Source organism: Mycteria americana, chromosome 8, assembly GCF_035582795.1.
Source record: "Mycteria americana isolate JAX WOST 10 ecotype Jacksonville Zoo and Gardens chromosome 8, USCA_MyAme_1.0, whole genome shotgun sequence".
Classification (NCBI taxonomy): Eukaryota; Metazoa; Chordata; class Aves; order Ciconiiformes; family Ciconiidae; genus Mycteria; species Mycteria americana.
In genome coordinates this window covers 48,639,696-48,664,223 of record NC_134372.1, presented here as the reverse complement: position 1 = coordinate 48,664,223, position 24,528 = coordinate 48,639,696, and the positions used below count along the sequence as shown (strand labels likewise).

The window sequence follows — 24,528 nt, the reverse complement described above, 5'->3', positions numbered from 1 at the left end:
AGTCGGAGCGGGGAAGGCGCAGTGCCTGCGCGTCAGGTTACTGCTGCTTGCCCGACACAGCCGAGCATTAGCGGTTGTAGTCTGCAGTGCATCATCAGCTTATTTCTTTGTACAAAGCTCCTTTATTGAGCCGCTTCTCTGTGGAAGCGAGGCAGAAGCTCAGGTATTGCTATTACACATCTAATGCGTGTTTTGAAGAAATTCTGCGGTTTTGCTTAGAGCGTACGTTGACTCTTCCCATATTTACAGGTCCCTTACAGGTAGAAGTAAGAACCCGCTCGTGCTGAGCGGATATCAGGAGGTTTTTGGTTCATCATGGACATAAAAAATCTGGGATAAGACAGGGTTTTACATGCGGCTCTGCCCAAGCTCTCTGGTCTCCCACATTGCAAACCCTCCAACATGCTTATTTGTAGTTCAGGCTTGCCCTTGCTCGTATGCCTTGTACGGGCTCCTGCTGAGCTGTGCTGTCCGAAACTTGTCCCCTCTGCAGCTGGGGAGCAGGCCAGATCACCTGAAAAACGATAGTGACTTTCGTGGAGATCTCATCTGGAACAGACTAATTTGCTCTGACTGGGAGAGAAATTTATTTCTGAGCGAGCGTGCTCGTCAGGCGTGCAGGCAGAGCTGGGTGACTCATGAGATAGGCCGGCTTTAGCTGCAGCCCTGACGCTTGTCAGGCAAGTCGGGTTCCTGCCGGCACTGGCGTGACAGTCACCTGAGACGGCTCACGCCGCGCAGCTGAGCGTTCCTCCGTCGTGAGGAGTGGTGAAGAGTTCAGGTACGGGGTTTTGGACTCGGAACCGTCTGCCAACCCTTTTATGTACCAGTTCAGTCGCCCAGTTAATGAATGTAATTCCCCTTTGCCTTGGGTGCTGAGAGCTCCTGCTGGTTCCTGCCCGGCGTCGGAAATTTCACTTTGGGAATCTGTAGCTGGAAAAATATCCTTGAAAGGTGCAGCAAGAGCTGTTTAAAGAAATAAAGAAAAAGTTAGAGGTTTGTTAATAGATTAACTGCTATTCAGGCAAGGATCCAAAGGTATGCCTAAAAAGAAAACGCTTGTGTGGTGGGTAATTCCACGTAAGTTGTTCAAGAAAGTGAATTACTGGCTCAGGGCATCTGGTAGCACGCCGTGGGCAGTTCACTCGTTCCCTGCGTAGTCCGTCGGTCATGAGTTGCTCTCAGTTGGGGGGGTGACATAACTTTTTTTAGTAAATAAAATGACTGTAAAACCACACAGATGGTTACAGAAACCTTGAGACGAGTAAATTTTTTTTTTTTTAAATCTATTAGCAGAAAGTTACGGAACTTGGTTGATGCTCTGCTGAGCTTTCCACAATGTCTTTTAGTCTTCTGTTTGTGCAGACTTGTTATCAGGAAGTTTATTTCTGGATTAAGCAAGGATTTGTAGTTAGTAGCCTTCATGTACTCAAATATAGCATGCTTGTCGTGAATAAAATTAAATTGTGTCTTTTAATTTTCTAATGAACTGATTCCTGTGTTTTTCAGATTACACAGCGTTTTTGGGACACACCTCTGTTGGATTTTTATATATGTCCTGCTAACAACAGCTTTCAACTATGGAATCGGTAAATATTTACCTTGCTTCTGTCCCAGTTTTCTGTTTTATTGCTAACAAGTGCTTGTGTCCATGCCGATGCGTTTGTGGTTTGGGGTTTTGGTTTTTTTTTTCAATTTTTCTTTATTTTCTGAAATTTGAAGGTAAAAATTGCAAACTTCCATGGAATAACTTAAAGGTACTAACCAAGAATATCTTCGGAAATATCCTTCGTTCTGAGATGCCCTTTCACTTTCATATCATTTCAAATGTAGACGTTTTTCCCTGACTTCAGTGAAAGCAGAAGTTAACTTTCCGGTGGGGGCAGTTCCAGCACTGGTTTGTCCAGCAGACTGCCTAGCTTGTTGGTGCAGTTGACTGCTGAGTATTAAATACCCTCCTACCTCTGGTATAGCACGGTCCTCTTTCTTTCTCTTTGCTTTCAAAATGTCTTTTTTTTTTTTTTTTTTTTTTTTTTTTTTTTAAAAAAGGCTCTTAAAAAGTGCCAGTTTCACAATGTTACGTCTCCTTGTGATTAGGTACAATTGAAACAGATGGTACCTGTGTTTCATTTGGGCCAGAGAAACCTCCCAATATGCTGAGACTACAGTTTGATGCAGTGTTAGGATTCAACTTTTTGGTAGCATTAGCAGATGTAGAAATAATAGGCTATCCTAGAGTGGAATTCAGGGGGGAAAAAGATTTTTCCCTGAGCGTTTTGAGAGTGGATGAGAGAGGTCGGTGCTGTCCTCTGGCAAGCAAAATGATATCGATGTAGCTGGTAGGAAGGAGTTTGTTCTTGCTGGTTTTTTCTGCAGCACGGGCAGTTCGGTGTGTTGCAAGCTGAATAAAAGCTGTTTGCTGCTCTCCGTGAGCTCAGCTTTGCAGCGTGTGTCGTGGCAGTGTTACGGAGGGGAAGCTCGGCACGGCAGAGTTGAAGGTCATCCTCAGCACGCCCAGAAACACTGTGGAGAAGGCTCTCAATGGATAACCTACAGCGTGTTGCTTCTGCCGTGGGGCTTCGGGTACTTGGCTGACCTCTTGGTTTATGCTGCAGTGGGATTATTTGTGTTGAAATTGTCGTTATGATGAAGGCCGTTATTGAAGGAGAGTTACTCTATGTAGAAATACAGGTCTGCTCTGTCAGGTGGCTTTGCAAGCTGGTAGGTTTCTTTTGTCCTGGGTTTGGGGGGGGGGGGAATATCTTTGTGTTTAGTTTGTCCATAATAATTCCAAGGTATTCAGATGGAGACAAGATGTTATTTCAGTTTCCCTTGGTGGATATTAATAGCAGTAGAAGCCTTTCACAGTGAAACAAAACAGACTAGGCATCAGTAACTCTCCCCTGCTGCAGCTAAGTAATTAAAGCGTATGAAGTGTGAGACCTTTTGCTGTAGTATGCAGTAGCTCTTTCCTTAATGGGTGCTCTGCAGTCCCCTGGAAAACTGAGCTGAATCCTAACGTCAATTATGAAACAGGTTGTTTACTACCTACTGTATTTCATAGTTCAGCATGAAGATTTTTCATTCAGAATTTTGAAGTAAATTCAAAATTTTTTTGAATTTGTTTTGCTTTTTTGAATGCAAACCGTACTTTTAAAAACAGAATAGTATTAATTGCAGTACCTTTCACTTAAATGAAAACTTACTAAACGTTCGAATGTATTTGCGCAGTATACTTGCCCACCGGGCAAAATGACTCGCTTCTTGACAGATTATAGAGCGTTATGGCAGGCTGCACCTCTCCAGGGCCTTCTCTCTACGTCACCTGCCTTTTGGCCACTAATATCTTTTAGGATTATTACCGAGAGCTTAAATTATGCACTACATTTCTAAAGGGCAGCTACCGTAGCAAAATTTGCCACATGTGCTTTTCTCCATCTTCAGCCCTTTTCTCTCTGGATGTTTTGTACTTTGTTTATGTAAGGCCATGCTATGTTGGTTACGGGTCTAGCTGAAACCGTGGATGGAAAAACTTGACAGATGAAGGCTGAGGATGTATGATGTGACAAAACATTCACACGGTGTAGAAAGAAGTACTATGAAGTTAGATGTTTCTCTGACTTCTGAAACAAAAAGAGAGTGATTTTGCTTTGTGGGTTTTGTGAGCCCTGGGAGATGATAGTTAAGTCACCTTTTCCAGTAAAGTAAGTTTTTATCCGCTGCTCTGCAAAGACAGGCTATTGCATTACTTAAAATGCCTATTGGTCTGGCATCTAATAGTTCCATTCCTGGGCCATTGCAGTATGGAGACGTTGGCACAAGGGGAGAAGATCAAAATCCTCCAGTGTTGGCTGAAAGAAATGACCCAAATCTGGCATGTTCTGAAACTCTCTGCAGAGGTGAATTCACAGGCTTTGTGCTGGTGGGAGGCTACGGCATACGTGGTCACTGCAGTTATCACGCAGGTATCCGCCAGTGCACCGATGTGCAGTTTATGCCATCCTCCGAGTAGCCCAAGGATTGAACAGAATTAATGTCTGGCCCAAACTTGAGTTAAAACCCTCTCATTCTAAAAGGCAGCCGTTCTAAAAGCGGGTCCTTGTCGTCTTTAACTCCTTGTGCTGTGGGTAGGTAAAACCCTGGGGTGCCTCGGTACCCGTGTGCCAAACTGGCAGAGTGGTGATGTGCCACCTCCTGGCTTGGCTGAGGAGAAGGTGGTGTATGGTGAAAGTGCTCGGCTTTCGTCACCCGTCCATTTGTGACTACGGGGAATGAGGTTGTCCTTGCTGCAAACCTGTGACTGAAAAACCACTGGGGCACAAAACTGGCTGTTTGGGGTTTTTTCTTCCCCCTCAAGCAACTTGTGTGTACCAGCATGTAACTTGCTGTAAAGGATGCTGCCTCGATTCCCCGTTGAAAGAGACTGAGGAGCCTGATCTTCAGGACCAGGCTTACCTTTGTAGGAAGATCCTGCTGTGTTTGCTCTATTCTGATGATGAGTTCCACACTTCATAGCTTGGCTAATGAAAATAAAGCTTCGGTGCCAGAAAGGGACTCGGAGGGTGTCCACCGTGCTCTTCCCTTCAGTTGCAAACCTGATGCAGGGTGTTTCTGTCCCTGGGAGAGGTTTGTTCCCGTCATGTGTGCCGATACCACTGTTTGTGATGGTGTGCTGTTAACTTGATCACCAAGATGCTCTGCATTTAAATAAAATATAAATATTTAGAGGTTTGTGTGGATTGTGGCGTGATCTGCTGACCCAGAAGTAGTTGCGCTGGCGCAGCTGGAGGACCAGAAGTGCTGTGGTACGTTGTGGGGAGGGAGCAGAGGGCCTGTTCCGCTGCAGGAAGTGTTATGAAAGTCTGAGATTTCTCCATTTTGGTAGATGGCTCCTTTATTGCGAAATGCAGGAGTTGCTACAAACATTGCTACCCTCAGTTCTCTAAAACAGACTTGTTTTTTTTGTGTTCTGTTGTTTTGTTTCCCCCCGCCAGCTTTCCATAGTAATAACAGCAGAGGTCCTGTCTAAATGGGCGGAGAAGAACGGAGTTCAGTCGACTGCCTGAGATGCCGGCTTCACGTAGCCTGAATGGCTGCAACGCGGCGGCACTCACGCCGCAATGAGTAGGACAGGTATTTTCTCACTAAACTGCTTTGAAAGGTTTGCTCAAAACAAGCCGGGTTCATCACGGTAGCTTCTTTTTACTTCTTGACGGCAAGAAATGGCTGCATCGCACAGGGCTCATTCTGGGGTTCGCTGACTCGATGGGTTTGCAGCGCCGGAGCCGACAGCTGGTGTGATTCACATTTCCCGACATCTTCATTAGGGAAGCAGAAGGGTCAAGGCTTTCTCCGAGCAGCAGAGAGATTGCGGCGGCTTTTGATGGTGGTTTTGGCACTGGTATTTTACGGAGTTCATAATGAATATGTAGGTGTAAGATTAAAAGAATGAATAAGGTAGTGCTGCTAAACAGAATTGCTTTTCAGAGCTGCAGCCGTGCCTCGTTCTGACCTCCCGAGAAGGATACAATTGTAAAGCTGAGGCCCATAGTGGAAAAGCAATTACAATACGTGCTTCCAGGATTGAATTGTCCTCAAAGTCAGATGCTGCAATAATGGTAGCGTTGTTTAGGTGGAACATGACTTTACTTAACTGCTTGTTATTTTTCTATTCATGTTCTTAAATGTGTTCATATACAGTTTTCAATTTTTACTGCTTTGGGGGAAATAGATCTTAGTATTCCACAAGGAAGATATTTCTTTGCATAGAAGTGTTCTTCTGAGCTTCCAGGCTTTTTTCCATGTTTCAATTCTTATCCCTTCCAAATTAGAGGGTTGCAAGATAAAGCAACGGAAGTGCAGCGTACTTTTTTTTTTTTATTATTTCTTTAGCATGTTGGTCACAGCAAGCTGAGCAGTGAGGCTTTCCGTGTAGTTCTGGGGTGTGGCGTGGAAGCGTTGGCTTTTGGGGCAAGAAGCTGATGTGTTATGAAGCAGGGCCTGGGGAGGGGAAGCCATGTGCAAGTGGGATTAATAGTCTCATGTAACAGTAAAGAAGTGGAGCTGTGTGGCTTGTGGGTTTGACTGACTTCTGCTGTAGTCCTCACCCCACCCCTGAAATGGTGGAGCCCTTTTTCTTGGAAAAAAATAGATTTTGGAAGTGCCTTAAAGCAGCTGGGTGGCTCTTCAGGTGCAGGTTTGCTTGGAGTGTTTCAGATGAGGCAGTTTGGGTTTGTGCTGGTGGGGAGCTCACCAGTTCACCCAGTGCTCGTCTCTGGCACGGGGCTCGTGCACTGTCGTACCCGTGTGAATGTGAGGTGGGTTTCCACGGCCATTAGGAGTAGTAAGCTTTTTCTGTTTGTCCATTTTGTTTGAAGCCATAGCTTCACCGTAAGCAGAGGTTAAACAGAGGTGGCTTTATTGTGAGCCTAGATCTCTTTGTCGGTCAAAGGGGCTTGAGTTTTTGGATGCAAAACACCTCTGACACCTGCAGAAAAGATCTTTCAAATCCTTCCCTCTACCCCAATGAAGAAGCTGGATTCTCAGATGTAATCTCAGCGTAAGCATTTGATTTGAGTGTTTGAATTGCTGCTTTTACAGTTCTCTGTATTTTATCAGAATTTGTTAAATTGCCAATGTTACTCACATGCCACTTTTGGCAGATGCCACCTACATGCCCTCGGTTTGAACGTACCTTTTAGAAGTGGAGGTAGGGAAGCTCCTTTCTTGCATGTCAGACGTTAGAGAGTGGAGCACTTGCATTAATTCGCTTTCACAAACCTTTCCACTGCTAATAAGCTAACCTGGCCCATGTGCACAGTACAGCACCTTTCATGAACAGAGCTGAGCTAAGCAGAAACTTTGAAAAATGTCTTGCTTGACTTGTTTCTTTGGGTGTAATTCAGGTCTGTGTGTTCGTGAAGGAAGTTCTTGGTAAGAGCAATCCACAAGCAAAGGTAACGCTTGTCGTCCTTCCGCTCATCTCCCGTTTAGAACTAGACAAAGCCATGGCAATAATTACCTAAAAAGAAGGAAAATAACTGGTTGGGGTTTTTTTCTCTGACTCTACTTGTTTTTGAATAATTTTATTCTCCGAAGGGGCTGCATTATGACCACAAAAATCCTAATTTTTAAAAAAATACTGTATAGTTTTGAGTTCGGATTTCGTAGATTTGTATCAGCTGATGTACTCTACACTTAAAAATCACAGTTGCATTGAGGAACAAGTTCATTAAAACAAGCTTGTAACATAGACGGTGCGCAGGATCATCATTTCCGGTAACTGGCAGAGTCTGTTATTTCATGAGGGAAGACTCGTATGAGACATACAGCCTGGGTGACACACGGAGGCACGATTTCGGGAAGAGAATCTGTAGATTATTGGGTGTGTAAGCAGGCAGTTACCACTTCCATCGTTGTGCAACGGTGTTCCTGGGTGCAATCTCTTTGGAAAGTAAAAGTGCATTCAGGCAGGTTCTGGTGTGTCACGTTGCAGGAGGCTTTGCACGCAGAAACGCTCACTGCAAAAGTGAGGTGCAGTGTTTGGAGTGATGCTTTTACTTATTTCTGAGGGTTTTGTGTAGCATCAAAGTGCATTCTTGAAAGGGAATGAAGTTACGGTCTCCGCCCTGAGGAAGTGACACTCCGGGTGCCAGATGACAGGCTTTGGAGTGAAATGGCAGGATTACACAAAATATGGCTGAAACCGCTTGTTTTCAGAAGATATCCATCATGCTATGATTAAGTGCAGATGATGCATTTGGCAGCAAGAGGTGTGCAATCTGTTCCTACCCTAAGGAGCTTGCAGACCAAAGGCCTGCTGATAAGACCAGACTCACTATTGTACTTCTTGAATGAATAATAGTTTAGGACGCTCTTGTTCCCTTCTCTTTTGCTCTTTTAGATAATAGTGTAGGTAACTGTGAGCTTGGTGATTTTTGACGCTCAAATCCTGAAGTTCTTTAAGAGGGGAAGTAGTTTTTGGTGTTTGGGGGAATGCGTTTGTCTTGCATGAATACTGAGGGAGATGCATCAGGGACTTGGGCATCTGTAGTGGAGCTGCAGGTGGGACAGTCGGTGTCCGACAGGTACGAGCCAGCTGCCTGACACCCCCGAGCTGGGAATCGCTGCTTGGTGGTGTAAAGCGGCCGGAAAAAAACGGAGCGTGAATTTTATGGAAACCTTGCGTGGAAGATGGTTTGGCTGAACCACTGAAGTGTCTAACACTAACGGGCAGGTGCAGCCTGTTTCTTCAATATGTGTGTGTGAAAGGGGGAAGCTGTTGTTATTGCAAGCAAATGCAGAATTGATGGATATGCGTTATTGATATTCTTTGGAAGGGGACTTCTGATAAAAGCAGGAAATGCTTCTCAAAAGTAAGTTTTAAATGTCGAGTGTGAAGATGGAGACTAGGCGTTATCATTATTTCTGTTCCCTTGGTTAAATTCTTGGCAGAGCTTTAATTTTAGAAGAACAAGACAACAAGGGCTGAGATTTGCAGGCTCAATCTAATTCATTACGGGCTTAATTAGATGCTTGAGAACTCGGGTCTTCTGACAGTTTTTGCAACGCTGCATGTTATCCCTGTTTTATAGTAGTTTGCTGGACTTCTCCAGCAGAAATTCAAAGGTAACGTCATTGAAATGCATTTAAGAAGTTCATGTTTTAATTACTATTTTGCTCTTGGATTGAGACTGAACAGGCTAATTGTTTCCAAGTGCTGGAGACGTACAGGAGCTGGGAGAAGGGATTTCTTGGGCGTTTTGCAGAAACCTGCGTCTCGCTTTGGACATCCGAGCGAGCGAGGGGGTGCAGGCTGTCATCTGTGCTCACCGCGGCAGAGGCAGGGGCTCTGAGGGGCTTGAATTCCCGGAACCTCTCTCTGCGCCTGGGTGTTTTGGGAAGCTGGCACGCCTGGCTTTTCTGTCCTCAGAAGTGGCTTTGGTTTGGTAGACAAATACTGGAAGCTCTGCTTTTACTCAGAACTGTTTAATCCGCGTTGCCTGCCTTCACCACTGCCCAGGCTCATCTGGGGCGCGGGCGGATGGCTGCAGGCCACCGCGCCGGGGCGTTTTGGGAAGTCGCAGCCCTTCGGTGAGGGCCCTGGCAGAACGCAGCAGCGAGTAAAGCAGATTTCTGAAGCACTGTGGGACTGGCTAAAACGCTCCGCTTCCCCCGAGAGCGGTGGTCTCAGCTGTAATGTCTTTTAACTCTTGAATTTGGAACAGACTTAGAAGCTCACCTTTGGGGGTGGTAGCTTGTTAAGTTGTCAATACTATTGCCTGTAACCATCTGTTCCTACCACTAAGTAGCTGCAAAAATCAGTAATTCATTCTTGATTTTTTTTTTTTTGAGGAGCTTGGGTGTAAATCTTCTCCCTTGTTATTTTTATGGGCTCTCTCGTTATAAAAGACAAGCATTTCCACAGTGCTGGAAAGGCAAAATGACATTCTTTTCTTTAATCTTTCATCTAAATTTATTTGAAATTTAAATTCAAATAGTTACCAATATTAGAGGTGACTTTGGAGCACAATAGCTATTTCTGGTGAAGTCAGTGCGTGGGTCTCCCCTATCAAACAGCAATGTGCTTGTGTACCTTCACCTTTCTGGGTTAACCCCTCCTAAGAGGAAAGGAGATGGCAGGCGTGCGTACAATTTATTTTAGGAAATCGCCACTGTAAAAGGCTGTTGTGTTTGCTTTTGCAAGTAAAGCTTGCCATGGATTCTTATTTTTTATTTATTTATTTTTTGTCCAAGTGAATTAATAATCCAAGTGGGCTGGCTTTGGCAGTTGTGGTGTTGAGCGGTTGTTGGTAATCAGGGTCACAGAGGGAGAGGTGGTCTGGAGGCAGCGCTGGTGGTGGGCGCGTGGGAGTCACGGGAACATGGAGACAGCATCGACTGTAGGACAGACAGACAGACTACTGCATACTGTACCCCGAGTTGTCTGGGGCTGGGATTTCGCTTCTAGCTTTAAATTGCAGAATCGCAATGGATTGACATCAAATGGTGATGTTAGTGTTTTGGGACGCGAGATGCCGGTCACTGGCGTTGTCTTCAGTGCCGTCGCATAGGGGAGCGATGACACTTTTGTAATGCAGAAGGACCTTGCAGCCTGAGGGCAGGTGCTCTGCAGAGTTTTTACGCCCTTCCTGCGTCACTGGAGTTCAGTTTTCAAAATGTTTATTTTGGTGGTTATCTAAACTACAGAGCGTGTGCCCGAGGGTTCTGTCGAGGCCATGTCCAGTGTTCCCAGCTTTGTACCATCTGCATGCACACCGCGGATGGCAGACGTTGCGTTTCGTCTGATCTAAAAGAGCAACTGTTGGATTTTGATGGAGTTTCAGGGTGATGTCTGGAGTCATCCTATGATACAATAATGTAAAAATACAGTATTATCTTGCAATAATATACAAGCAGCAATGACCTGACCAGCTCTGCTCTTGGGTCAGGCACCTGCTACTGCCTTTGGTATCGACGTGGGCTTCGCTGGAAGCACCGGGGCGCTGGGGAAGGCTGGGAACAGCACTGGCGTGAGAGTGGGTCCTGTGCCTCGCCATCACGACGGGCTTGTGTCTGTGGAGGGGAGCAGCCCTGACACGATGATGGAACAGGGAAGCTCTTGGAGGAGTTAGTCCTGGCTGTAGTTAATATTTTGGAGGATTTGCAGGATAGGAGTGGTCTCTCAGGATTGATAAGCCCAGAACAGTGCATCTGTTGTTCCTGGCGGCTGTAGCTGCCATAAAGAAGGACCTGGCGTGCCACTATCAATTCCTTGTGTACCCTTAGACAATTTTAATACTTGCAGGCTTCAGTGGTTATTAGGAAAAGTTGTTAGTCTAAAAGTTATCATGCAACTTGCAGGGAGGCTTGGGCTCTATGGGGCAGAGCTCAGGTGTTTTTGAGAGTACATTATCTGTGACTTTCCTTGGCTTCAGATGGTAACATTTAACCTTAATTCTGAATTTCCCAGCAGTCTTGACACTCAGTTTGTTTCCAAGCTTGGTGAAAGGCAGGATGGCAGTGCGAGGACCGCATGTGTTTGCGTGCACTTGGGCACCTCGAGCTTCGCCCCGAGGCTGACTCGCAGCCCGGCGTAGCTGAGCTCGAGCAGTCGGCCAAATGCCGACAACAAACTAACACGGGGGGAAGATACTTGGAGGAACTGCAAAAATGAGAGGAGCTGGTCAGTTTGATGGATGTGGGTAGGTGTGGTAGGAGAAGTTCTTTGATTTTGGCCGTTTTTGTGCTTTTATATAATTTTGCAGCTGTTTAATGGTGTAAGGACTAAAAGGTCAATGTTGAACAGCTCTGGTTATTTTCTGCTGGACCTAGACTTATTGCTGGTGTCATAAGAAATATACTTCCTTTTTATGTTACACAATCATAAGAAAATTATTTTGTTGTCTTCAGTAGTTTTTACTTCATTCTTGTAGTCTTGCTAATATCCTGTATTTGTTTTTTGCAGGAAGCCTTTCAACATTTTCTTAATTGGAATTAAGTGTTGTAATAGAAATGCACATTTTGGTTGAAGATAATGTAGGAAATAAATATTCACAGAAATTTATTTTAAGTTAGTAGAAAAACATTCATTGGAGAGCTTTGCTTTGGAACTTTAACTTTGAGAGGTTTAATGAAAGCTTTCTTTGCTCTTGGGTTGTAATAAAGGAATAAACCAACTCTGCTGCTCCTGATTATCGTGAGCAACTAACCTCAGAGACTGATAGTAAGTCTGTTTGTTATTATATTGCAAATGACATCAATTAACATAATGACACAGATTTAATGCTATACAAAAGTTATATGGAGTCAAAATCAAATGACAACAGGTAGTAAATAATTTGACAAAATAAAAACATGAAAACAAATAATGAAAAAAAAAAAAGTATTCTTTTCCTGTCAACAGTTGGGACTGCATCTGGACGTAGCAGCTGGCCAGTCCTGAATTCTTTTTTCCTCTCGTTTTTAACGATGCTTTTACAACAGTCTGAAAGGAGATCTCTGTCTAAATGAACTGGTAGCAGGGATGTAGCAGTTCCTCTGGGCTTTGCATTCAGCGAGGTATCGCACAGCTAAATTCTCCTTTCTTTCTCCCTGCAGTTTCTTGGTTATTTAGTCCTTTAACGTAAGGAGTACCTGAATATGAATGATATACTCGAAGGTTTGGTTAAAGATATAGAAACTTTCCTCATTCCCTTGACCTCAATCTCGCTGCAGGTACGAAAGCTTTTAAAATACCTATAGCACTGGGTGTACATACGCAGCCGTATGTGTACATGCATATGTATTTTTAAACGTCCCCTATTTCAAGGTCATATGCAAAGTGCAGATTAGATTTGCTGTAGCAAGATAGCTGTTATTGGGGCTTATTCCCATGGTCTGAAAGGGAGGGTGGGATGGGGACCAAAGGCGAGGTTTTCATCCGAGTCCCGCATGGTGTTTTGTACCTGCCTGGATGAGAAGAATGTGGATTGACAGTCTCTCTTCCCACAGTAGTCTTCAGAGCTGCTTAATCTAATTTTTTTTTTTCATACTTGCAAAACAGCACCAAGCTTTGAGACACTCCTGTGTAAGCTTAGGCGATGATGAGCGAGAGGATTAATTAGATCTTCAAGATAGATAACTAGAGCAATGAGTTGTGCATAATAGTAGCTTGGAATTCCACTGACGTGTTTGCGAAGTGCTGTGCAACATACATGCCTTGGCTGAAGCGTAATTATTTCTCAGTGTTGCGTGCCCAAATGCCTCTGGGCACTGTAGCAAAATTTAGTAAGCAAATTATGTGAACAAAAACCCTCAACTTTGATGGTTTTGCACACTCCAAAATAGTTGTCAGTGAAGCGATTAACTGCTGGTTTGATCACCTATTGGCGGTGTCTTCCTGGTACGTCAAGCCGACAGTCTGAAATTTGGATTCCTCCAAGACTTAGACTTGCTGGTTTGTAATGCTAAAGTAAGAAAAAAAAAATTTGATTTGAATTAGATTGCAAGCATAGGGATTTTCTGTATTCTTACCATACAAATTGTATACTTTTGACCAGGGACGAAGGCAAGTCTAGCGCCTTTCCGAATACTGTGCTACCACTAATACTCCTGCCCCAGGAGAAGGTGGTGGCTTTAAGGTTAGGTGTCACTGCAGTGAATGCTTTTTTTAGGGAAACTTCAGTGTAAAAAGAAAATTCTTCCCCATGCAGAACTTTCCTTTGCTCACAGAAATAGTTTCTATATTCATATTTAATTTACAGTAGCTGAGAGGAATGAAGAAAATACTGGACTCTGGGTTTTTTTTATAGTCCTTATTAAATTTCCTTGGAACAACTCTTGGATATAAACAAGGAGGACAGAGTGTACTGGGCAAAGTAGTGGGACATTTTTTTGTTAAAACCATAAGTGTTCATGGCTTTAACATTTGAAGGTAAAAACTAGTGAAGTCTATCAGATACCTTAGAGTAGTTCTAGTTACCACTTGCACTTTTCCAGTTCCTTGTCTGCTGTGATTCTTTGTAGCTTGACCTCTTGATACAGATTTAGATGATTTTTTTTTTTTTTTTCCATTATCGAAAACTGTGCATTTCTGATGATGACAGTAAAGAGCTGTGCTCTGTAGCTTAGGAGAAAGTTTGGTCATAATTCAAGGCATGGTCCTGGAGAGGCTTCAATTAAATGGTGTTGAAAGAGGGCTGTATTTTGTAGTTTTGCAAAGTTGGAGGTTTGTTCCCTGTTAAAACCTTGGGGATCCCTGGGAAAGGAGGTTGATCCTGGCTTTTTCTGCTGGGTGAGTAGGAATTTAAAACTTCACCCCCCTGCTTTGACTTAGTTATGAAACCCTTGCCTGTAAAAGTATTAATTTGTGGACGCTAAGCCATTTTAGTATTAGAATTGCAGGGTGGTGAATGCTTTTCTGTAGAGCCACCTTGAGTTTAGACATTAAAGGATAGTGATAAATCTGATAAACTTAGGAGAATATATATTCCAGTGTGCCATAAACCTTCATTACTCTGGAATTAATCAATGACTTTGACTTCTCTCCCCCCCTCTCCCCCCCCAGCCATACTTTCACAAGGTATAATTAAAAAAAAAAAAAAAGCTGTAGTTTTCCTTTTTGTTCAACTCTGCTGTTGTCGAACTATGTGTGGTTTGGACTTCAGCCCTCCAGAATGTTGGCAGAAGTTCTTGTCTGGAAAGAAATGGTAATTCTTTTGGGGTTGAAAAATGGGGAAGGAAAGATCTCTGTAGCAGATGATTTAAAGCAGAATAAGTCAATATGCTTATATACATCTCTCGGCGTACACTAAGGTTTGTGTGATTTGATATAGAATGTTCCTCATTTTTGTTTTTGTCAGGTTTGCTTATTTTTAGTTTATTGTAGCCAATCCTATTTTAAAACTCGTTATATGAAGTTTAATGCACTAGCTGAAACTGCAGCAATTGAAATCAGTGAAATTTAAATACTACATTTGAATTCAGCTAAGGAGATACCAAAGTGACCTTAAACTCTCTTGTGAATACGAACAGCTTTTCTTTTGCCGTCTGAGTGCAGAGCGGAAGACTGCACCCATCCCTCTCCAGCTGCTTGTGTCCTCTCTTGGGGTCATAGCTTTAAGCCAGCAATCCGTGTGCCAGGCGGTTCTCAGGTGAGGTCTTTGCTGTGGAAATACCAATTAGAGGAGGAGGAGGAGAGAGGGCACAGTCTTGGCTGCTTCGGCCATGTCGTGTGTGGGTGGCGGGGAGCAGCTCTTCCGAAATACGGAAACCTTATCGGGTTCGTATGTTTGAGCTCTGAGCTGTTGCCAGCTCGCTGTATCGCTGGTCCTGGGGCGTTAATGCATACCTCTTAACTTCATGTTCATTTACGGGAAATAATTGAACAGCTGGGCATATAGTGATGCTCATCTTGTCTAGCTTACAGCCACAATACCTGCCAGTGCCGGCCAGGCTCTGCTCTCAGGGATGCTGTGTTGTGTTTGCAGGCTGGCGGGCGCGTTGGTGGTCTGTTAGTGCGAGCCTGAAAAATGCCATGAAGGTGCAAATAGCCTTGTGCAGCAACACACATGTTCTGTGGCACTGCTCTAGGTGGCTGTGCTGGTGGTACTGCTTTTGTTTCAAAACCAAGCAAGCTTATGGGAAATACATGTATGTGCACGTGTACAAACTGAAAGGGGAAATGTCCACTTCTTTCAGCTGGGAGAATAGTTGTCTTCTCTTTTCCCTGGACACATTAAGAATACTTCTCTAACAGCAGCACTAATGCTTTTGTACTGGCAAGATTACTGCCTTGGCGATACTGGAGGTCAGAATAAATTCATAAACCTTTGGGGCTGGGCTTCCCTTCCTTCCCTGGCAGAAACGCGGACAGCAGCTTTCCCAGCTACTCATCTCAAAAGAATTAAGTTCTTGTGGAAATCTGTTATTCAAACGTAGGATCAAGATTAGAGTTACCCTTAGTCTAACAATGTTAACTCCTGTGTAGTTTATTTTTATTATTTTATTCAGCTTTGTTTTGCCGTGCGGGTGATGTAACTGCTCTGGCTGGAGGGGCGGCTGTGTCACTGTGGATGTACGGTGCTTGCGGCCGAGCCGGCGTGCCTGGCTGCTCCCTGCTCCCGGGAAGCAGCAGAGCTGGAGCTCGGCTCCTTGGGCTGCGGTGCGGGAGGTGAGGCCAAGGCACCCGAGTCCGGGGGCTTTCTCGGGGTCCACGTGTGAAGTTCGGCTTGGATTTGCAGGAGAAGGGTCTTAGCTGGGATTCCTTTTTTAATGGTGCACTGTAAGGACTTACACCCTTTGAAGAAAGCAGATGTGAAACCAATGTGAAGCGTGAGACGAGTGGACCTCTGCGTCATGCTTAAAACTCAAAAAAGGGAAAACTCAGAACTTGATTTCTCTGTAGGGGTATCATGCTAATAACTCAGTTTTAGAGCTGTTTTAACAGTTTCTCTTACAAGTTGGAGATACGGACGTCACCGTGGGTTTACGTTTAGTAGCCCCCTTTGTACCTTAGTGATTTTAGAGGGCTGACGAAGCAACGTAGTATTGAAGTACTTGAACAAAGAACGTATCTGGAAGTGGCTAGTGGTCATTCTGGCAGATACTTAAGACCAAAGCTGCTATTGTTTTTCTCTTAGTTAAACAACAGTCAAGCTCATGCTGTGGCTTTTTTCTTTTCAATTGCAGTATAATGTTAGCTTTTATATATCCCCCGGGCCCACACCCGGGTGTGTGGTGGGCCAGCACACAGATGCATTGTTCGGGGTCCTGCATTCCAGGGAGATCAAATGCTCTGTGCACCACATCAGCTGCACATCTGCAACTGCTAAATCCTCCGCAGTCCTTCCGGATCCAGGTGCCATGCAATTACTAGGTTAAAGGCATCAAGAGCTGCTGCTCCTAGGTCCTTTCTGTTTAATTCTGCCTGCTTTGATTCACTACAGCTGGTGAAACAGTTAGACTTGGTTCAGGCATGTGTGGAAGAGAGCTCATTTCATGCTTGGAATTGTAATTATGTTCTTTTCTTTCAAGCTGCCAGCAGTAAAAGATGTCTTCCAGTGTGTATTATCTAAATAAGCTGTAGTGTTTAAATGTTTTCTTATTTCATTTTAAGAATCTGGCAAAATAAATTGTGCTTACTCTTCTAGTTTTTGTTCTGGAGCAATTAATTCCCCATAGCTCTCTCCCGTGATTCAGGCATGCTCGTCGTCTCTGTGAAGCTGCTATGTTACGCTGCTTTTCAATAGCTGTGCGAAGGAGAGTGTTGTGTAAGTGTAATGGCACTGCCCTGACTTGCCCGGTTGGCACCGGTGTCTCCTCTTGTGCCCTCTGACTGCAGTCGGTATCTGGTGTCTACAATATATTCCAACCCAGTAATTTTTAATGCTTTTTATAATACTAGCTTCTTGCTTTTAGTGAATTTTAATCCGTTTAATATACGTGAGCAGGAGACAGAGTACAGTGCAAACATTAGTTCTCTCTTTAAAATAGCCTTTTCTGCATCTGGGTTTTCCACGATGAAAGGATCCGTTTCGGCGTGCCGGTTACCAGCGGGTGCTGCAGTGATGCTCCAAGTGTGCCTCTGGGGTCTGCAGGTGTGAGGTGTTGGGCAAGTAGGTTTCCATGTCGTGCTCTTGGTACTGTCAGCCAGATGTGGGGAGCAAAGAGCCTGACAAGAACACAGCTGGGTTTAACTCATGCTCGTGGGTGTATCTGCAGCTTGGATCTGAGTACCCTTGTAGTTAGCACCTATTACCTCTCTCTTCTCAACTTTATTTTTCATGTAGTGCCAGCTGTACAGGTCAGATCCTTCCCTTGGTGGATAAATGCTGTTCCTTGAGAGCCTGTCTTTCAGTGGCCTGATCTTTGGGAGGAATATGTTCTCTCAAAGACGGTCCACAGAAGACAGCTCCACTTCTTGTCCTGTGGTGGCTGAGTCGGGCTGACATGGAGTGGTAGCTGACATTCAACATGCAGGGGAATTTGAAGGCTGCTGTGGGGCATGCCTTGGCTTATGGATGTGCCACCTTGCCTTAGGTAGGGAGTGTGCTTCTCTGCATATCATCCCACCACATGTTCCTCGAATGTACCTGATCTTCTGGAGCGGTCCCTATGTGTGCTGTGACCCAGGGCAGCTTCTTTGGAGCTGAGGTTGTGCTCTGGTCCTGGGCTTTTGACTTCCTTACAGAGAGAAACACGTCTTTTATATGCAGCTGTAGCAGCTTTTCTCTGCTTTTTGGGTGTCTGGAGTCAGCACTCTGATCTGCTTTCCCTCGTCTCTGGAGTCTGTCTGCTCATCTTGTGGTCTCGAGATGAGAGTGCCTGATAGCCATTTCAGGGTCTTCGTGATTGACTGGAAGTCACAGTGGATAAATCTTTCATGATTGGAAACCACTTAAGCCACGAGGTGGCTGATGATCACTGGTTATTAGTGGAGAGGTTCTACCAAACAATCAGAGAAAATTGAGTGGCAGGGCATATAATTTATGACTTCATCCCAGCACTGTGGGGGCAAGTCAGTGAGAATCGAAACAGTGAAAGAATTATATTTGACAGATATTTTAAAGAATGACTCCAGTTAGTGTCATTTATTGCTGGAATGTGTGGACAGATCCCGAGTCAAAGCCCTCTTAGGGGCAGTGCCAAAACCAGATATGAAAGAGTGTGCAAGAAAATGAAAATGCGGTATGTGGCCAAAGGCTTGAATTTTCTGACAATGAGCAAAAAGAATGTTCTAAGGGTTTTTTCAGGCATTTTCCTTTGATAATAAAGTTTACGGATCCTACTTGGTGTTTGTTGAAACCCCTGCCTGAAGGGGGTTTGTTGGAGCTTGTAAATTGAGCAGTACCTCTATTGCATTAAAGGCATTATCAACGCACAGAGATGAGCAGTTAGAGAAACTTCTGGAACATTCTGGAAATTAATTTTCTTGCGTTTAGTGAGTGCTTGCAAAAAATGCCCATAAAATTATCTCTAGGATTATCTTAATTTTTGCCTAGTAGTGATAATATGGCATGGGAGAAGCCTAAGTCTGTTGCCCTTTGCTGGAATGTATATTAAAAATACCTGGCCTGCTCAGCACAGTCGTATCTTCCTCCGCATGCATGTGACAGATAACTACCGTTAACTCCAAAGGAGGAAAAATTCTAGAAAAACATTCTTTCCTCAGATGTTTTGTAGTGGTAATGCCTCTGAAAGTATTAATCTCTCTCTTGTCACAATTTGGCACTCACTCTAGTTCCCAGCAGGGGTTTCTCAGCTAATCCCCGTCTGGAAGACTTTGCCTTACCTTACATTAATTTCTGATCCCCTCCACAGCCCGACATCGTTTGAGGGTTTGTATTCAGCTTAAAGTACATCGCAGGCCTTCCTATCCGGCTTCGGGTTAAAACATCGGGACAGTTTAAGTACCCTTGAGCGTTCAGTGAGCACTCGTGTGCCGCTCACCTCTTCTCTTCCAGCCGTCCCCAAAGCTTTATGCAGTGGACTGTGTCGGTGTTATTCCCTTGTGGTCCTGGAGAAATTATTTGAGAAATTTGGTTTCAGATGCAGGATTTCCTTAATGTGAGCAGCTCGCTTTGAGAGGGAAGAGGCCGATGTTCTCTCTTTAGCCTACGTATGACAGCTACTGAATCAAACATCTGCCTTTGTGCTGGAATTGTCCCTGAAAGCTACCATGCTTGAAAGCCTGTCTAAAACTTGTTGGAGCCAGATAAGCCCACGTTCGGTGTGCCGTTGGAAACGGAGGCAGCTGCCATCAGCATCGCTGTTCAGCGAAGGCAGCCGGTGACGGAGGGATGGCCGGACGCAGGGAGGAGCAAAGTTGTCACAGCACAACTCCTTCCTCCGCTCGCCTCGAGCATCTGAATGGTGTCAGGCAAGGACATTGCTGCTTCCCATGCAGACAAGCTCGTTCTTGGCATCACAGCCGACCCGTGTGGATACCTCAATGTTAGACCTAAACCAGCAGCGCTGTGACTGTCCACTCTGGAGATGTGTTTGGGTTTGGTAGATTTTGCCCCCGTGTACATGAAAAATTGCTGTCATTATGTGTTGGTGAGGATCGTCTCAAAGTAGCGTTCCACTTCTCTCTGTATAAGTGCACAAAAACTTTGAGAAAAAGGAAGAGTCCCAAATTTTAACGGTTCAAATGGTTGCGTTTCTCCTGTGGCTTACCTTTTTGACCAACACATTAGTCCATTCTGTGGCTACAAGGATGTGAAGCCGTAGGCCTGGCTTAGGGCTCTGTGGACTGCAGGCTGCAAATGCATCCCCATCTGGACTCAGTCAGTCTAGGGGAATGAGTCTGCTGGTCTTATTCTCAGGTTATTCTCTAACTTAAATTCTCAGGTTATTCTCTAACTTAAATTCTCAGGAGCTAAAGTTTGTGCCAGGTCTCTGCTATAGACCCAAGGAGAGGAGCAGGGGGAGAAACCCTTCAGCTAATAAAACATTTTTGATTACCTTTTTTGGGGTTTAGATTTGTAAAAACAGTTCAAAACAAAGTTTTCAAAAGCAGTCATCCTTCATTTTGAACTTTCCAGGCTTAGCCTACAAAGAGACCCAGCATTGCTTGATTTGTGCTTGATTTTTTTTTTTTCCATTGCGGTGGAGGTGAAGCTACTGGCGATGCAGCTCAAGAGGCTTGTGCTCCCCTGCAGGCTTCGTTGCTTTGGCCCTGCCTACCTGGCTGTGAGTGAGCTCTGCCTTGTGTCGAAAGTACTAAACCTCGGTCTTGAATTCAGACCTAGTCTGCCTCTTGTCTTAGCAAAAGTAATCCTGAAATTGTCTGCCCCAGCCGTGCCATGCCTAGGTGAAGATTCTGCCCGGCTCTGGAGAGCGTCTGTGGTGTCTGAAGGGGAGCCTTGAGAAAGGGAGCTGGCAGTCACACGCTGTAGAGGGGGGAGTGTGTAAACTTAGTCTAAAGATAATTTATGGTTTCTAAAGCTGCTGCTGAGTAAAACTTTCCAAGGCTGGCTTCTGACCTAGCTATCATCAGTGCTAAAACTGAGAACAGTCATCTTAAAGTAGCATTTTTAGTTGTGTTGAGGGGAAGGAGGAAAATAGGCGACCTTACTTCTCAACGCTTAATCCACTCTAGTTTTGTGGTGCATGTGCAACTTTTTTCTTTCGGACTTGAACCATGGGGTAACTTTTCCATTACCTGAGCTGGTTTAAACTTGGCTTATTGCTTAAGACTGGTTTAACCTTGGCTTATCACGTAGTGTATCTTGCATTTTTCTGGGTTCATTTTAACAGAAAATGTGATGTCAGGATTATAATAAAGCTGCTCGTAGCTGTCTCCGTACAAATGCGGAGCGCGTCTCGCTCCCTCCCCGTGTCGCCGCAGTAGCACGCCGGCACCGGGAGGGAGAACTTTGGGTCACGCCGGGCTGAGCTGTTGGCAGCGACACCCGCGTGTTGGCAAGAGCTTTCCCAACAAGATGCTGGAGAGCAGAGGAAGATTTCTCCTTGTTTTTGCAAATTAGCAAATGAAACCCTAAATAAGTTGCTAAACTCAGTTTCCTTCTGTTGGGTTAAGAGGAGTGGTGTGCTTGGAAACCTTCGAAATCTTAATTGGCCCGAGCGTGCTAAAAACACCTCCTTTCCATCCCAGGCACTGCTTGTATCTTTCCAATACATTTGGCTCGCTTACTGGCAAATCATTTTTATAACACTTGAGAAACTGTATAGCTTCAGAAAAACAGGATGTGTGCCCTGCCTTATATTTTGGATTCGCTTTCCAAGTATTTTTCAGGGCTGCTAAAAGAAAAAAAAAAACAACCTAACCCCCTTTCAGGGAGTGCGTTGGAGCTCTGCCCCGTCAGTTCAGCACTGGCAGGACAGATAGCGGCGCTCGGGTGCCCGTTCATCAAATGATTGATATATTGGGTTAACGAAAGTGTGGTTTTGTTTGAACACGGATACCAAGACCGGCTCACCAGCCCTTCCTTCTTACTGGTTAACTGAATTTCATTTTGCGAAGGCCAAGTCTCTATCAGTTCCTAACCAGGAGTACTGGCTGAGGTCGTGTTCAGATACTGTCCCCCTTCCCCTCCCAAGCTGGGGACAACGAGTGTCTCGCCTTGTCCTTGGACTGATATGGCGATTCCTTCTTCTCACAGAAGGCTCTGGAATTTTTTTGAAGTACACTATTGATGCCAACTGTTTTCCAGGGATTTCTATATTAAATGGTTTCTTTCCCTTCTTCATGGCTTTGTCCATTTAATTTTGCATCTGATTTGGCATTTTAAAAAAAAAATTCTTTTACATTCAAGTTTTCCGTGAGCAGGGCTGCAGTAGCAGGAGAACTGCAGGTCGTGGTGAAAGTCCCATTCGTGTTCCAGTTTGGGCAAGAAGCAGGGATTATAAACAAGCTCTGGTAGTGCTGAGAAACCTGGGAGGTGGCACGTGTGAGGCTTTGTTGGGAATGGAAGGGGACAGCAGAAGAGGGAGACGAAGGAGAAGATGGAAAATTTTACTCTTAACAGTCAGTTTGAGATGGAGTTTATCTGAAAAGTCCGGCCAGCCAGAGCTGGAAATGTGAGGCTGTTTCTCTGTTTATTAAAATACTTGCTTGTGAGTAATTTTCAGAGTAAACAGCCAAAGTTTGGCTATCTTTTAAGACTGTGAGGTTTTTCCTCTAAACCAGTTCTATGAGACGGCCCCAAACGGAGCTAACGTGCACCTGAGGTATCGCCGTTTCTTGCAGCACGTTTCCTTCCTGGCAGTAACTGCATACGCATCTGCTTATTTAGTTAATGTAGTCATTGTAGTACTTTATGTGAATCTAGAGGTAAGAAAACCTGTTCAGAAGGACTTATATTTTCAGGAATGGCAGAAGAATTTTTACTACGGGTTTCTTCAGCTAATTGTAAATGGGAACGGGTGGAGGAGGAGCTTGCTGGGCGATGGGTGCTCTCGTCCCTCCCTGCCTGCGCGCCCTGCCAGGGACGGCAGGAGAACCCACTGCGTTTCCAAAAGCGACCTCCAGTCTCAGCTTACATTTTCTTCCTGGTCTGTGTTTTATTGTTTTTAAATAGTGTTTCACTGCTTTCGAGCATAACCACGTTATAAAATGTTTCATCACGAATAACGTGTCTGAGCTCCGGTGAAGGTAACCCTTTCGGTGCACGCAGCAGCAAGGTTTCTGGCTCAGGGACTCTGCTCATCTGCTTCTTTGTTCATTTTTGGTTCTTGAATTTTTCTGACTTTCTCCAATCCACTCTTTTATAGGGCAGGGAGTGACAAGTTATTTGAGATCTCGCTGTGTGTTGTGATTTCTTGCTTTTAGGGTTTTGTGTAGAGAGCACTTCAGTTTTTACAGTTCCCCAAGGAAGTGATGCGCCGTTATTAAAAATAAAACATTGACTTATCACATTTTAGACCTGGCCTACTGGCTTGTGATTGCGGTAAGCTTTAAAGTGATGGTAAATTACTCGTTGCCATCTCTAGCTGCGGTGTCCCAGGGTATGATGGTTGCAGCGCGGTTGATGTGAGTAACGCAGAAGAGCCCGGTAAGCCCTGGCCCAGGTGCTCGTGGCCGGCTGCCCACAGCCACCCACTTCTACAGATCTTGGTAACGCCATGCCTGAGTAAATGTGGTCTCGGGGCAGGTGTCCTGTACAGATGTCTGCAGGTTGGGAGTACACGGAGGCTTCTGGATGGGGGAGAGCAAGAAGCTGGAGAAATGCTCTCGCCACAGGGAGCGTGCATCTGGTCGAGCACTTCTGACAGTTTAGCCCACAGTGATTTGGGCAGCTTGGTTTCAGAGCAAACGCAATCCTCGTTCTATAAAATTGAGTCCCCCTTGCAGTACTGCTCCTTCCCTCTTCCCAAAAGCTTCCCACGTTTGGCAGGGAGCAGCACCCGGGGTGGCTGGTGAGGAGCGTGGGGCATGCTGGTGGCCAGCCGGGGGGCACGGGCAGTGGCCGGGCTCTCGCCTTCCCGCAGGGGCGAGCCCACGTGTGCGTCTCCTGCTCGGCTGCCTGAGCCCCTCTCTTCCTTCAGGCCGGGCTGCGTGTTGGGGAGAGGTGGGCACGCTGCAGCTGTGGGCCTCATTTCCTCAGGAAACCGGGCTAAAAATACATGTGAAATGCTATGGGAAATGTTACACATCGTCGTCGGTCCTAAGCAGCCTCTGTTCAGCTTGTCCCTGAGTTACGTACATCCTTGAAGGCTTGTGTTAAACATAGGCGCTCGCTGGCTGTTTCTCTTTTTCTACATTCCTTTCTCTGTAAATGTACTGTTTACAAGTCTGTCTCTTAAGAGCCCCCCCCCCCCCCCAAATCCTTACTCCAAATTTGAGTGTCCTTTTTGATGATAGAACATCCAAATCAACTGGAGCTTTCTATGGAGAAAATAAAGCTGCAGTTGGAGTTAGAAGAGTGGACATAGAGGTCATTAAGAGCTTATCTTTTAATGAAAATAATGCACTTTTTTTTCCTCGTGGCTTGCTGGTGGTGGAATATTCTTTGATTTGAGCACCACAGACAGAAAATTACTTGTGGCTGTGGAAGAGTGGGGTGCAGCTGGGCTCTGCCATGCCTGGCCTGCATGTGTGGGTAGTGTTTAGTTTTCACCTGTCCGTTTTGTAGAAACAAATCTGCCCGTGGGTGCTAGGTGTGTTATTACTTGCACTTGGAGCATTTCAGCTCTGGGGGGGTTTGGTAAGGTGAGGACGTCCGGCCCTGCTCCGCTCACAGGGGCAGTGCCGGGGGGGGGAGGAGGAGGAGGAGGATGCAGAGCATCCTTGCGGGAGCATCTCCCGCTCCTCATCCCTGGTGCCCTGCTCTGGTGCCTGCGGGTGCTCGGAATGAAGGAAAGGATTTTGAGTCTAGTGTCTGGCAATCACACTTACATATTTGTGAAATACTCCATTTTAATAAATTTGGGCTATATAGCCCTTGGGTTCCTGGCATGCTGCCACGGTGTCCCTGGGCCGGGCAAGAGTTTTGTGATTGCTCTGCAGCGGCCACCCATGGGTGGGATGCCAGGGGCCCTTCATGAGGGGGAGAAACAGTAGCCCATCTGGCATAATTTTTC

The 24,528-nt window shown here is 45.2% G+C and overlaps 1 protein-coding gene across 3 annotated transcripts in view; it reads left to right on the top strand.

The window, feature by feature from the left end:
• The window catches only part of ANKRD11 (ankyrin repeat domain containing 11), a 161,075-nt gene that overhangs the window by 25,762 nt on the left and 110,785 nt on the right, over positions 1–24,528 (top strand). For all 3 annotated transcript variants that reach the window (XM_075511106.1, XM_075511103.1, XM_075511104.1), the window contains exon 2: positions 1,510–1,589. In XM_075511106.1, coding sequence (XP_075367221.1) covers positions 1,581–1,589 — 9 coding nt within the window. In that variant the 5' untranslated portion in view covers positions 1,510–1,580. The remainder of the gene's footprint in view (positions 1–1,509; positions 1,590–24,528) is intronic.